The sequence below is a fragment of the Elephas maximus genome, chromosome 4 (assembly GCF_024166365.1).
Source record: "Elephas maximus indicus isolate mEleMax1 chromosome 4, mEleMax1 primary haplotype, whole genome shotgun sequence".
In the NCBI taxonomy this organism is placed as follows: domain Eukaryota; kingdom Metazoa; phylum Chordata; class Mammalia; order Proboscidea; family Elephantidae; genus Elephas; species Elephas maximus.
This window is the reverse complement of record NC_064822.1, coordinates 106,612,559-106,625,680: the sequence shown is the minus strand read 5'-3', so window position 1 is coordinate 106,625,680 and position 13,122 is coordinate 106,612,559. Positions and strand designations below refer to the sequence as shown.

General features: G+C 47.2%; 1 protein-coding gene across 7 annotated transcripts in view; it reads left to right on the top strand.

Moving 5' to 3' along the window:
• The first annotated feature begins 490 nt into the window (after positions 1-490).
• POU6F1 (POU class 6 homeobox 1) overlaps positions 491-13,122 on the top strand; it is a 35,086-nt gene continuing 22,454 nt past the window's right edge. For 2 of the 7 annotated variants that reach the window (XM_049883121.1, XM_049883116.1), the window contains exons 1-2: positions 491-942; positions 1,275-11,617. In XM_049883121.1, the coding sequence (XP_049739078.1) occupies positions 11,570-11,617 (48 nt within the window). In that variant the 5' untranslated portion in view covers positions 491-942; positions 1,275-11,569. The remainder of the gene's footprint in view (positions 943-1,274; positions 11,618-13,122) is intronic. The other 5 variants (XM_049883120.1, XM_049883117.1, XM_049883118.1 and 2 more) reach the window with 5 other exon arrangements.

Here is a 13,122-nt window from a genome sequence, read left to right as displayed (position 1 = left end):
GGTAGAGGGACCCTCTGGCCTTGGTACCCTCTCTGGGATAGAGCTGGGGCACCGCAGCTCCGGAGGTTCCACGCTGGCTGAGCCATGTCTGAGGGCTCGCTCCCTTCCTTCTGACAGTGGGATCCCGGCCTAGGGCTTGGAAAGGGACATGAACTTCACTTTCAACCTAGACAGGAAAGGCGGCGTTTGGGAGGCACGATCGTCACCGCCCCAAGCTGAAGGGAAAGTGGCACAGAGTCCCCAGGCTGGACGCCGGTGTTTCTGCTCTCCCTCTTCCACCTTCCTAAATAGAACGCACTCAGGTGCACCTCGGAGGGGGATACACAACGAGCCCCACCGACTCTCCCTTCCTGTCCCCAGAGGAAGCCTCCCTCTGGGGCCCCCCAGCTTGGCCAGAGGCTGAGGGTTCCCTCCCTGTCTTCACATCTCCTCCGAGCTCCCCAGATTCCCTCCCTTCCGCGGCAGCCCGCCCAGCCCGCCGCCCCCGGTGGCGGGCGCGGGCGGTGCAGCATGCGGCAAAGCTTTTTGCATAAATTATGCTCATGACGCAGCAGCTAAAAAAATCCAAGTAGCAGAAGGAGGGAAAAAAGGGGGGGCGGGAAAAAGGGGGGGCCGAAGACGGGGGCCAGGAAGAAAAATATATACCTGACCGCCCCCCCACCCAGCTTTCCCTTCCCTCTCCCCGGCCGCCCCACCCCCACCTCGCCCTGCTTAGCCCTCGGAGTCCCCTTCGGCGCTGCCCAGCCCGGGCTGGGGGCCCGGGGGCGGCGACGGGTCTCGACCGGCTGCCGGGCCGAGCCGAGCCGAGCCAAGCCGCACTGGCTTCTTTGTCTGCGGGCGCGGCCGCCCCGGCCCCCGGCCCCCTAGCCCGGGCTGTGAGATGAATCTCTAATCGGTAGCTGCCGGGCGCCCGGGGCGAAGGCGGCTCGGGTTCGGGCTCCGGTAAGTAGCGGGGTCCGGGGCGGGGAGGGGTTTGCACGGAGGGGGAGGGGGCCGGGCAGGAGAGGTTTCGGGTTTGGTTAATATGCAATGCCCGTAATTAGCATAATTTATATATTTATGATAAAGAGAAGAAAAAAAAAAAAAGCCTCGGGGCCGAAGCGGCGGGATGCTGGGCCGGGACGTCCGGGAGCTCCGGGAGTGGCGCAGCGCTCGGTCGCCCATCCCAGACCGGAGCCCCCGGGGGCCGCGCCCGGATCGTAGGAGGGGAGGGGCCACCACCAGGTGGACCCCGTGGGGAGCCTGAGCCTGGCCCCTCCCCGTTGTTTCCGCAGGAGCCCAGGTGGGGTACGAACCACAGGGGACTCTCCATACACAGACCCGGTGGCGACGAGGAGTGGGTTCTCGCCCCGCTGGAGAACCCGGACGCCTGAGTTCTGGGCGATTAGGGCCAAGCGAGGCGGCCAGGGCGACCTGTCACAATTCTCCCGTACGAACATAAGCCTGGCTGGTGGGACTCGGGGTTAGGGACCCTGGTGTTGCTGGAAGCGTGGGGGAGTGGTGGGAGGGTCACCATCAAGCAGAGCATGAGCACGTCATAAATATTTAATAACAATATTATTATTAATAAATAATCATAATAATGGGCCCTGCGCTTCCTAGGCATTCTCACCTGGCAAGGCAAACGGAGCCCCAGGGTGCCTTCTAACCTCCACTTTGGCGTGGGAATCCTCCACTCAGCTGTGATTTGAAGCCTAAAACCTTCATAGAGTAGCCTTCATAGGATAGCTTCCACTGCTGGGCAGGGAAAAATAAAAAAATTCGAGAGGCCTTCCTGGGCAAAAAAAAAAAAGAAGCTCTTTGCAAAGATTTTAGCCTCATCTGCTCGTCCTTATTCCTCGTTCCAAAAGTAGAGGGCTGGTCTTTAATTGTCATATACATAGTATTATACACGTATCCCTTCTGCCCTTGTCTTGGTAATGTAAGGCAGACAACGTTGATCCTCAGAGGCCTTCTGAGGAATAATTCCATATATTCTGTTTTGATCGAAGTCCTGCTGTTCTGGGTGATGTTTCTGGGACCTGGTACTTCTTTGCCTATCTGCTGCAGAACTTCATGCATTCAGTTCATTCATTGGTTAAACAAAAATGCCCGCCATGTCATGCTCTGAACCTTTCATGGAGTTCTCATTCCATGGAGGGGAGGAGCAGGCCAGTAGTAAATACGAAAACAAACAAGATAATATCAAATAATGATAATGTGTATGTGTGTGTATGAGTGATGGGCTATTATTTCTTCTTTTCCCTGAGGTAGTACCTGGCAATTAAGAAAAAATAAACCAGAGTGAATTTGCTCTTCTAAGTCTCTCTGTGTTATAAATGAGCCTGGGATAAGTCATATTCTTCCCTTCCCAAGGTTTACTCACTATGAAATGAATGCTTTACAATTTAAAACATTTTATATGTATGCATTATTTCATTTTAAAATAATAGAATAATAATAATGTGTGCTTTGTTCTAAGTGCTTTACATAAATTTTATTAATTTTATCCGTACACTAACCCATGAGGTGGGTACTATAATTTAGTCCCATTTTACAGATAAGGAAACTGAGGCTCAAAGGGTTACTGGTGGTAGAGGCAGTACTCAACCTGGCTCTAATGCCTTTAAGTCCCATGCTCTTTCTGGGTCAGAATGAGGGCCAGTGAGGCAGCTGAGGGAGTGAGACCTGGAAGAAACTGGCCAAGGGAGGGAAGGCTTAGGAATGAGGAGCTGGACCTGCATATGATTTAAGTGTAGTTAGGTCCTCTAGAACTCACTAGCACTTCTTTGAAATCATTTTTAAGTAGCCCCAGTCCTTGGAATGGGGGCAAAAAGGTATGAAATAGGATATGTGTTTTAAGGGAGAAGGTAGGAAATACGAGGATGCTAAGTGCTGTGGCTGTGATATGGCCTGCTCTCTTAATTTATGTTTTCAGCCCATATTTACTGACCGCCTGTTATGTACCAGGCATTATGGTAGGCACCGGGAAGTGGTGATAAGCAGACATGTTCCCTGCCTTCTTGGAGCTATATAGTCTAATGGGGAACATATCTTTTTTTTTTTATTATTCTTATTTCATGTGCCCCTCCCTCCCCTTTCTTGGGATGAATCAGGTCTGGTCACAAGTGAATAGTGGGCAGGAGAGGAAACTAATCTTATTAAACTAGTCCTTGCTATTTGACTATATATGTCTAAGATTGGAAATGGTAAATTGGAAAAGGAGAAATAAAGTTGTTCCCTACTTTCCTATCTTTTTGCCACTTCTCCAGCCCTTTCTCTTTCTTCCGGCCCATGTGTGTGCCTAGCTGGTCTACCTACAGTTGGCGAGCCATTTATCTCTGCCTTGAGTCCACAGTCTTCAAGGTCTGAAGCAGAGCTGAGCGCCTTGGGAGCCAGTCCAGACCCCATTAGCTTCCTCCTGTTTCCTGAGAGGAGGCTTGGTGTGGTGGCAGGAAGTCAGGGTGTCTGGGGCACGTGGAATGGGCCTGAAGCTTGGCTCTGCCTCTGATTCTCCACATGCCCTTAGGCAAATCGCCAGATTTCTCGCTATCTCCATTTCTCTGTAGATAAAAATGGGAATCCTAATAAGCAGTATCCTAAGCATTTCACTTACATGATCTTATGTCATCATTATAACAGCCCCAAAAGGCTTGCCTGTTTAATCACCATTTTAAAGATAAGGAAGCATCTCCTATCTGAAGAGGAGATGAGAGGGTCAGAAGCTGGTGGAATGGACACGAAGAGAGTGGAGGGAAGGAGTGGGCTGTCTGATTAGGGAGAGAGCAACTAGGAGTATATAGCAAGGTGTATATAAATTTTTGTATGAGAGACTGATTTGATTTGTATACTTTCACTTAAAACATAAGAAAAATTAAAAAATGGTATGGAAAGTAGGGGGGAGGGATATCCAGCCAGGAAAAAAAAAGACAAGGAATTTAAGGTTCAGAGAGGTTAAATGAGTTGCCCAAGATCACACAGCAATCACTTGGGCAAGCTGGGATTTGAATCTAAGTTTTCCTCTGAAGCCTGTACATTGATAGCCAATTAAGCCAATCTCTCTTTGATCCTCAACGTTCGCATCTATAAAAATGAGGCTGATGGCATTATTCTTAGTGTTTTGTACAGCAGCTCTGAGGTAAGTTCTCTTATTATGATTTACCTGTGAGAAACAGAGAGGTAAAGTAACTTGCCCACCCACTGCTGGTCAAGTTTCGGTATTTGTTTTCTTAACCACCAAACTCTTTGAGGAGCCCTGGTGGCACAGTAGTCAAGAGCTACAGTGAGCTACAGCTGCTAGCCAAAAGGCCGTAGTTCAGATCCACCAGCCACTCCTTGGAAACCCTATGGGGCAGTTAGTTCTACTCTGTCCTATAGTGTTGCTATGTGTGGGAATCAACTCCGTGGCAACAGGTTTTTTGGTTTGAATTCTATGACCTCATGGCACTGTTGTCAGAACTGAATAATAATAAAAGTAGTTAACATTTAAGGAGCCTTGATGGCACGGTGATTAAGTGCTTAGCTGCTAACCAAAAAGTTGGCGGTTTGAACCCACCGGCTGCTCCACAGGAGAAAGATGTGGCAGCCTGCTTCGGTAGAGATTTACAACCTTGGAAACCCTATAGGCAATTCTACTCTGTCCTATAGGGTCACTATGAGTCAGAACTGACTCGACAGCAACGGGTAACAGATCACATTTTTTGCACCCTATGCAATTAACTGTAACACTATCCCTATTTCCAATATGGGACAGTGGTGGTTCAGTGGTAGAATTCTTGCCTTCCACGTGGGAGACCTGGGCTCTTTCCTGGCCGATGCACCACATGCATAGCCACCTGTTAGTGGCGGCATGTGTGTTGCTCTGGTGTTGTGTGTTGCTATGATGCTGAATAGGCTTCAGCAGAGCTTTCAGACTAAGAAGGACTAGGAAGAAGGGCCTGGCGAGCTACTTCTGAAAAGCCAGCCAATGAAAACCCACAGTGGTCCAAACCCATTGTGTATGGGGGTCTCCATGTGAGTCGGGGCCAACTCAATGTCAGCTAACAACAACATTTCAAATATGAAAACTGAGGCATAGAGAGGTTAGACCTTGTCCAAGGCTTCACGGCTAATGGTGAAATTGAGAGGTGAACCTGGATTCTTTACTGCTACACTGAATTGAAATGAAATCATATATGTAAATAATTACAATAGCTACCACTTTCTGGGTGTTACTACGTGCCAGGCTTTGATCTAAGCTCTTTATATGCATTCATTCATTCATCCAATCCTCACAAAAGCCCTACAGTAGATACTATTATTATTCCCATTTTTATGAGGAAAATTCCCATTTTTCAGAGGAAACAGATGCAGAAGCTAAATCATTTGCCCAAAGTCCCACAGCTAATAAATATCAAAGCTGAGATTATGAACACAGTCTCTCTCTAGAGTCTGTGCTCTAACCCGAATACTACGTGTAAAGGGCCTGTGTCCCAATAAACTAAAGATTATCCTTCAGCAGGTGGGAAGGGAAATCTCTGTCCTGGGGCCAGAAATGCAGAGGGGTGGCAAGACATGCGGAAAATCCACCAAGCAATGGCAGTTCCAAAGAGGGGGCCTGACTGGAGCCTGGTGACTTTAGAGGGGTGATGGGAGGGGATGTGGTGTTCCTTCACACCAGGTATTGTTGCTGCTGGACCAGGGTGGTAGTGGTAAGAAGTGGGGGACTCTGGGCCTATTGGAAGGTAGAGCCAACAGGATTTGCTGAAGGAGTAAATGTGAGATGTAGGAGAGAAGGCAAGCATGATGATAAGGTTGTTGCCCTGAGCAACTGTGGAAGGGTGAAGCTGCCATTTGCTGAGATGGGGAAGGCACATGCTGGTAGAGCAGGCTTGGGGTGGAAATCAGGAGTTTGTTTTTGAAAATGCTGAGTATGAGGTATGGGCAATCGGTAGGCAATTAGATGTATGAGTCTGAAGTTCTGGGTTAAGGTCCAAGTTCCAGGGTAGTCATCAGACTGGTTGAGACCACTGAGAGCAGAAATGTAGAGTGGATTGGCCGCCCCATTCAGCTCAGGCCCAGCTACCAGTCTATACCAGTCTCCAGCTTCCTGACTTTGTGGCCATTCTGAGTTGCAGTTCTATAGCAGGTAAGTGGTAAGAGCTACAGATGCTTATATCAACAAATAACCTTCTTGGAAAAGTTATATCGACGAACATTTGAAGGGGTAACTTCCCATACAAATGTGACTTTCTTTCAATTGAATATGATAAAACTAATTTCCGTTTGACTAGCCATCCTTGGAGTCTGTGAAATTCACACAGAGAATCCTCCATAACAAAAAGGTACCGTACTGAGAAGGCATTTTACACCTTGCAAACCACATTGAGTGCTAGGGGAATAATTAAAACCACAGAAATAGGTCTAAGGTAAAAGTCTGCACCCCACGGAACAAGTTTCATTCTCTTCTACGTAGGATGAGGTTCTTCTTACATACAATTTCGGGTCTGGAACACACACCACCCTGGAAGCAAAACTGCATTAGATGCCCCTCCTGTAGACCCTCTACCTCCCTGCAGTCATCCACCAAGGCGCTGAGTCGTACTTTGTTGTAGTTCTCTTTTTACTGCCTTGACTCCCGTATTAGACTGTAGGCCTCTTGACGAGGGTGGGAATGTATTTTCTCTTCACTATGTTCCCATAGTGACTATTAACAGTAACCAGTTGCCATAGAGTTGATTCTGACTTATGATGACCCCATGTTAGAGTAGGACTGTGCTGCGTAGGGTTTTCAATGACTGATTTTTCAGATGTAGATTGCCAGACCTTTCTTCTGAGGCACTTCTGGGTGGACTCAAACCTCCAATTTTTTGGTTAGCAGCCACGCACGTTACCCATTTGTACCACCCAGGAACTCCATCCCCCATAGTAAGAACTGTGAATAAACAAAGGAGTAGGCATTTTAGGATTTCTTCTAGCAGGATCTCAGGGATCTAGGGAGTTCCTATTTGGATGGAATTTTTCAGTGTTCCTCCTGGGTGTCTTGGAAAGTTGCTTTTAAGCCCAAAGCAGCTCCCAGAGGAGAATGAGAGGTAGAACTAGGTCCTCTAGCTCAGCCCCCTCCACCAAAAGTTCTGGATGGTCCTGGGCCTCTCTGGCTTCTCAGGGTGTGGGCAGATGCCTCAGCGCCCACAGTACATTCTCCCTCTGAGGTTGTGTGGGTATTTAGACGGTGGCACAGAAAAGCAAGGAATCAATCAATTGGCCATCTGTTAGCTAACCAGGGTGCCTTGCCAGTCTTGATTCAGATGGTTTTCAAACTCTATTCGCTGAACAAAGAGGGCAAAGGAAAAGGCTCAGGGTGGGCTCTGACTCCTGTTCCAGTTTTAACCGTAGCAGCCTTGCTGTGATCTGTTTGTACATTGGAGTTCTACTGCTGGCATGGGCCAGGATCCCCTTCTCTTAAAACAGATGGCTGGTTATCTCTCCTCACCAACCATAAGGCTGTGGACACTGCATGGTATCTTGGGCTCAAGGGAGACCACCCAGATGTGCTATTTAACCTAGACATTGGGGAAATGGTCAAAAAGCAAACGAAAGATGGCTGTCTAGTCAACAAGACCAAGCTGCAGCCTGAGGCTTGAGAAAATGTGGGAAGTTCTTGGCAAGGGGATGGGAGCAGATCCAGGGGAAAGACTGCCCAGATTCCAAGCAAGGGGAACACATAGGACGTAGCTGAAAATTAAAATGCTGAGTGTCTGCTTCTTGTTGTTGTGTGCTGCTGTGTCGATTCCCATTCATAGCAACCCTATAGGACAGAGTAGAACTGCTTCCTAGGGTTTCCTACACTGTAAATCTTTATGGGAGCAGATCGCCAGGTGTTTTGTCCCTCAGAGCAGCTGAAGGGTTCGAACCGTCAATCTTTTGATTAGCAGCTGAGTGTTTAACCATTGTGCCACCAGGGGCCCTTGTCTGTTTATGAGAGGTGTTTATATCACCTATATGTCTCTGATACGAGCCTTCTATAGGTAAGACTAAGAGATAAGCGAGGTCTGGGTCTGGGCTGAGCAAGGCCTTTGCCTGTGTTCTACCTAGAGCCTGGTTGGTGGGTTAGGGTGGGACTGAGTATGGCCAGAGGCTCTGATGCAGGACTGATCTTGCCATTGATGCAAAGGTCTGGATACTGAGGACCTGGGGGGATATCCATCAACTCATTGAATTTCAAGGATGGAAAGAATTTCAGAATCATACAGGCCTTATCTGCCAATCCCCCTAAGAACACAACCACAAAGTGGACGCTTATCTCTTCTTAGCCATTTCCTGTGAGTGACCATGGTTGGCAACAAGGAACCACAGGCCACAACAAGACTATGTGTAGGCTTTAAGTCCCCCTTGCCCCACAAGACTGGCTACTGCTGCCTTTAGGCCTTCTTTGGAGTTGGAAAATTCTTCTCCTCATGAAATGTATAGATTGAATTATAATGGACCCAAATCCACCTCATACAGCTTCCTTTCAGCTTTGTTTCTGTCTCTTATTTGAATTTGCTTCCAAATGACTCGCGAATTGGCTTGTACATGTAACGACTTTCATGGCTCATCCCAGTTCCCACCCAGAAGTGGTGGTAAATCGTCAAATTGCAAAACTCATAGAAGGCTCCCATGTACAAAATTTTTGGGGGAGAACTTCACCCAGGAATGCAGCTAGAACCCCCCTGGGGTAGGCAAATGCCCCCCTGGTCTTCCAGTGAATTTTCCTGCCCTTCCTGTACCCGTTTTTCTACTTGAAAAGTGAAGGACTCATTTCCTCTTCTTTCAAATTGCTAGATGTCTTATATTGCTTGCCTGCTGCCTCAGCCCCACTCTAGCAGATCAGGGAGAAAGGAGAGGGAAGGAACCTCATGATTCTTTTTGCCTGGTTGACCAGGGGACATTCTGCCAAGGGGTGAAGATGCTAAAACCTCAACAGTGACTCACGTATATACCCTGAAAACAGGTGTTCAAACAAAAACTTGTACATGAATGTTCATAGCAGCACAATTCACAATAGTCAAAAGGTGGAAGCAACCCAAATGTCCATCAGTTGATGAGTGGATAAACAAAACGTATACTGACTGATATGATGGAATAGTATTCAGCCATAAAAAGGAATGAAGTACTGCTACGTGCTACGACGTGGATGAACCTTGAAAACATTATGCTAAGGGAAAGCCAGACACAAAAGGCCACATATTGTGTGAGTCTATGTCTATGAAATGTCCAGAATGGGGAAATCTGCAGAGACAGAAAACAGGTTGGTGGCTGCCCAGGACTGAGGATAAGAAAGAATGGGAAGTAACTGCTTAATTGGTGTGGGGTGATGATTGCACAACCTTGTGAATTTCGTAAATGTCACTGTATTGAACACTTTTTAAATGGCGAATTTTATGTTATATGACTGTAACCTCATTTTAAAAAAGAAGAAAAAAAGAGTAGAGGAGGAGGAAGAGAAAGGTGAGGAGTTCAGAACATCTCTTTGAGCTTAATTTCCTCATCAGTAACATGGCGGTAATAAAGCACTCCTCCCCCTCTCCACTCTCACACTGTGATAGGGCTGGTTTTCCCCCACACACGCACTGTATTAGGGCTGGTTTCCTCAACACACACGCACTGTATTAGGGTTGGTTTCCTCTCCACACATGCACTGTGTAAGGGTTTGTTTCCTGCCCCGCCCCTGCACTGTATTAGGGTTGGTTTCCCCATACACACACTGTATTAGGGTGGTTCCCCACACACACTGTGTTAAGGTTGGATTTTTCCCCCACAGATACGCTGTATTAGAGTTGGTTACCCCCGCCCCCAACACTGTATTAGGATTGGTTTCCCCCACACATGCACTGTATTAGGGTTGGTTTCCCCACACAAACACTGCATTAGGGTTGGTTTCCCCACTCAAGCACTGTATTCATTTCCTAGGGCTGCTGTAACAAAGTACCACAAACTGGGTGGTTTAAAAAAACAAAAATTTATTCTCTCACAGACCGAAAAGCTTGAAATTGAAAATCAAGGTGTCAGCAGGGTCGTGCTCACTCTGAAGGCTCTAGGGGATGACCCTTGGGTGTTTCTTCTAGCTCCTGGTAGTCCCAGGTATTCCGTGGCTTGTGACAGCATAATTCCAGTCTGCCTCTGTCTTCACGTGGCTGTTTTCTTTCTGTCTGTCCCTGTGTCTCTTCTCTTATTCTAAGGACACTAGTCATAAAGAAGAAAACCCTGGTGGTATAGTGGTTAAGTGCTATGGCTGCTAACCAAAAGGTCGGCAGTTTGAATCCACCAGATGCTCTTTGGAAACTCTATGGGGCGGTTCTACCCTGTCCTATAGGGTCTCTATGAGTCAGAACTGACTCGATGTCAAAGGGTTTTGTTTTGGTTTTAGTCATAAAGAGATTAGGGCCCACCTTAATGACCTCATCTTAACCTTACTAATTACACCTGCAACAATCCAATTCCCAAATAAGGTTACATTCGGAGATTCCAGGGGTTAGGACTTCAAAGTATGTTTTTCGAGGAGACACTATTCAACCCGTAACACACACATAAAAAAAAATATATATATATAAATACATGAATGGTTAGCAGATAGTTGTTGTTAGTCGCTGTCAAGTTGATTCTGACTCATGGCAACTCCATGTGGGCACACCAGAACTGCTCATAGGGTTTTCAAGGCCGTGACCTTTCAGAAACAGATCGCCAGGCCTGTCTCCTGAGGCTTCGAACTGCCAACCTTTCAGCTAGTAGTCATTTAAAATAAATGTTGGTTGCCTTCTTTCCTATACAAGTGTCTAAACTTATTTGCCCCCTTTATTACTTATGTCTCATGACTCTGGTTGCAGCTCCAGCCAGACCACCTGTCCTCACTGCTTGTGACAGGATGCTGAACCATTTAGGATGTTGATCAGCATTCTGTGTTACAGGCCACTGTAGTCCACTGCCACAGAATCACCTGGGAGCTGATTCTGTGGGACCCACTGCTGAGCCAGAACCTCTGGTAGTTGGGGATGGCGGCAATCTGAAGGTCTGCATTTTTAGTAAGTGCTCCTCCAGGTGATGCTCATGCATATTTAAGTTTGAGACCACTGTTTTAATTCATTCCCATCTTTACTATCTCTTCCAGGAAGTCTGCCCAGACTTCTCTGAGAAGAACTCTGATACCCAAAGTGCTCCGTAGCTGCATCTGATTTTCTGAGTGTCTGGGTCAGATTCGCCTTGGGTTCTGTGGGGTGTGCTCTCTCCCATTGGACTGGGAGCCCCCAGGGACAGATGCCTGGGCCTCTCTTTCTTCTTATCACCCCAACCACATATGTTCCTTATTCTTCCTGCCTGTAGACTCTCCCAGGATGCTGTAAGAAGTGAGACATTTTAGTTTTAATTTCTTAGAATCCGGTTTCCTTTACTTCTACATATACTTTTTGGAGAACCTAGCTTTTCCCTCCTTCTACAATTGCTCTATTTCTGACTTTTTTCGATGGTGTGGGAATTGTATTACTTTGTCACATTAGTCTTTGGTTTTCCCATCCCATCCCACTCCACAGGATGCTGTAAGTGTGGGCCCGCCCCCACCCTACCCTGACGAGTGACCATGGATCCTGGAGCCGGGCCAGATGCATCTCTGACTGTAAATGAACAGGTATCTTCTGGGGCTGGAGGAGGCAGGGGTGGGGACGAAGGTGTCACATCCTTGATGGGCCTAGTTGTGTGGGAAAGGGAGGCAGATTCCACAGCACCCCCTACTGTCTATTTCATACCAAGACTCATGACCCCTTCACCTGTCCATCAGTTGTAGTTGCCAGCTAGGATTTCTCAGCGGCTGAGTTTGGGGATTTAAGCTGTGACTTTAAAAAGTGAAATGCATGAATTTAAATGTGACTTTAAAAAATGAAATTAAAATGCTTGAATATATAAGTTTACATGGGGCAAGGTGTGAACATCAGGTAACTTACTCTTTATTTTTTCTTCTTGCTTATATATATTTTCTAATTTTTCTGCAGTGACCATTTATTACTTATATAATTTTAAAAAGGAGAAAAAAGATTAAAGTTTCTTAACATGTAATTGGAGTGAAGTCTCCTATAGGTCAAGTCTGAGTCAGAAAAGGAACTGCTTTTGTTTGTTTCACTCTTACTGCCTTTAAGGTCACATTGTCACTTTTTCCAGCAGAATCTGGCTGGATCCAATTTGCAGGCTTAAGTAGCATGTGTGGGAGTGGCTTCAGGCATGGGCCAAGTGTAGGGGAGGCCTGACACACAGTTTTTTAATGTATAGAGTTTGTCTGTAATCCTTGAATTGCCCATCTGGAAGCATTTCAGTCTGGGGGTAGGAGCCAAGTGCTGGACATTTTAGCAAGGAAAGACCAAGCACTGGGGGAGGCTCAGAGACTGCCTGCCTCACTTATGCACGGAGAAGCCCCCTGAGGTCTGAGCATGCCTATGGCAGATGGCATGACTGGGGTGCAGGCTTACAGGTCTGAGACACAAAGCTGCAGTCCAAGGGGGGATGGGTGGGGAAGGAGGGGCTAAATCTTCATTCAAGATTCCTGACCCTTGTTTCAGGAAGTGAGCTTGCTGGGAAATCCTGGCCCTTTATCCCAGAGTTTTGGAAATAAAGGATCATGAGAGCTTTAAAGAGTTACTCAGCATTCTGGAGAATGCATTTTCTACTTCTTAATCTTTGGAAATTTCCACATGGTTTCAAGGGAAGTAGAGAGGGATTTGCTTCCTGGCCCAACGTAAGCTGTAGATACTGTGTCAGGGACCCTCCTGGCTACACTCCAGGATCCTAGCAACCAAGAGGACATCCTTGCTAGATTATGGGATGGGCCATTTACCACTCTCTGAACTGAGTCCAGGAAAGGGAGCAAATAGAAATATCCCCAAGTGGTTTGGCCCTGTGGCACTTTTTTCTAGCTTGTGTTGGGCCCTCCTCCCCATCACCAGGGCCTGCTTTCTTCTAATAGCTCCTTCCCTGGAATCAGGAAGCTGCAGGCTGTGCCAGGCTCTGGACTTCTCACAGAGCACACAGTCCTCTGAACATGACGTCTGAGTCTGCATCTCCCAAAGTTCCCTCTTCTCTCTCCTTCAACCATACCCAGAGCTCTGGCCCCTGGGGCTATATCGGCCACTCCCTCCAGCAGCG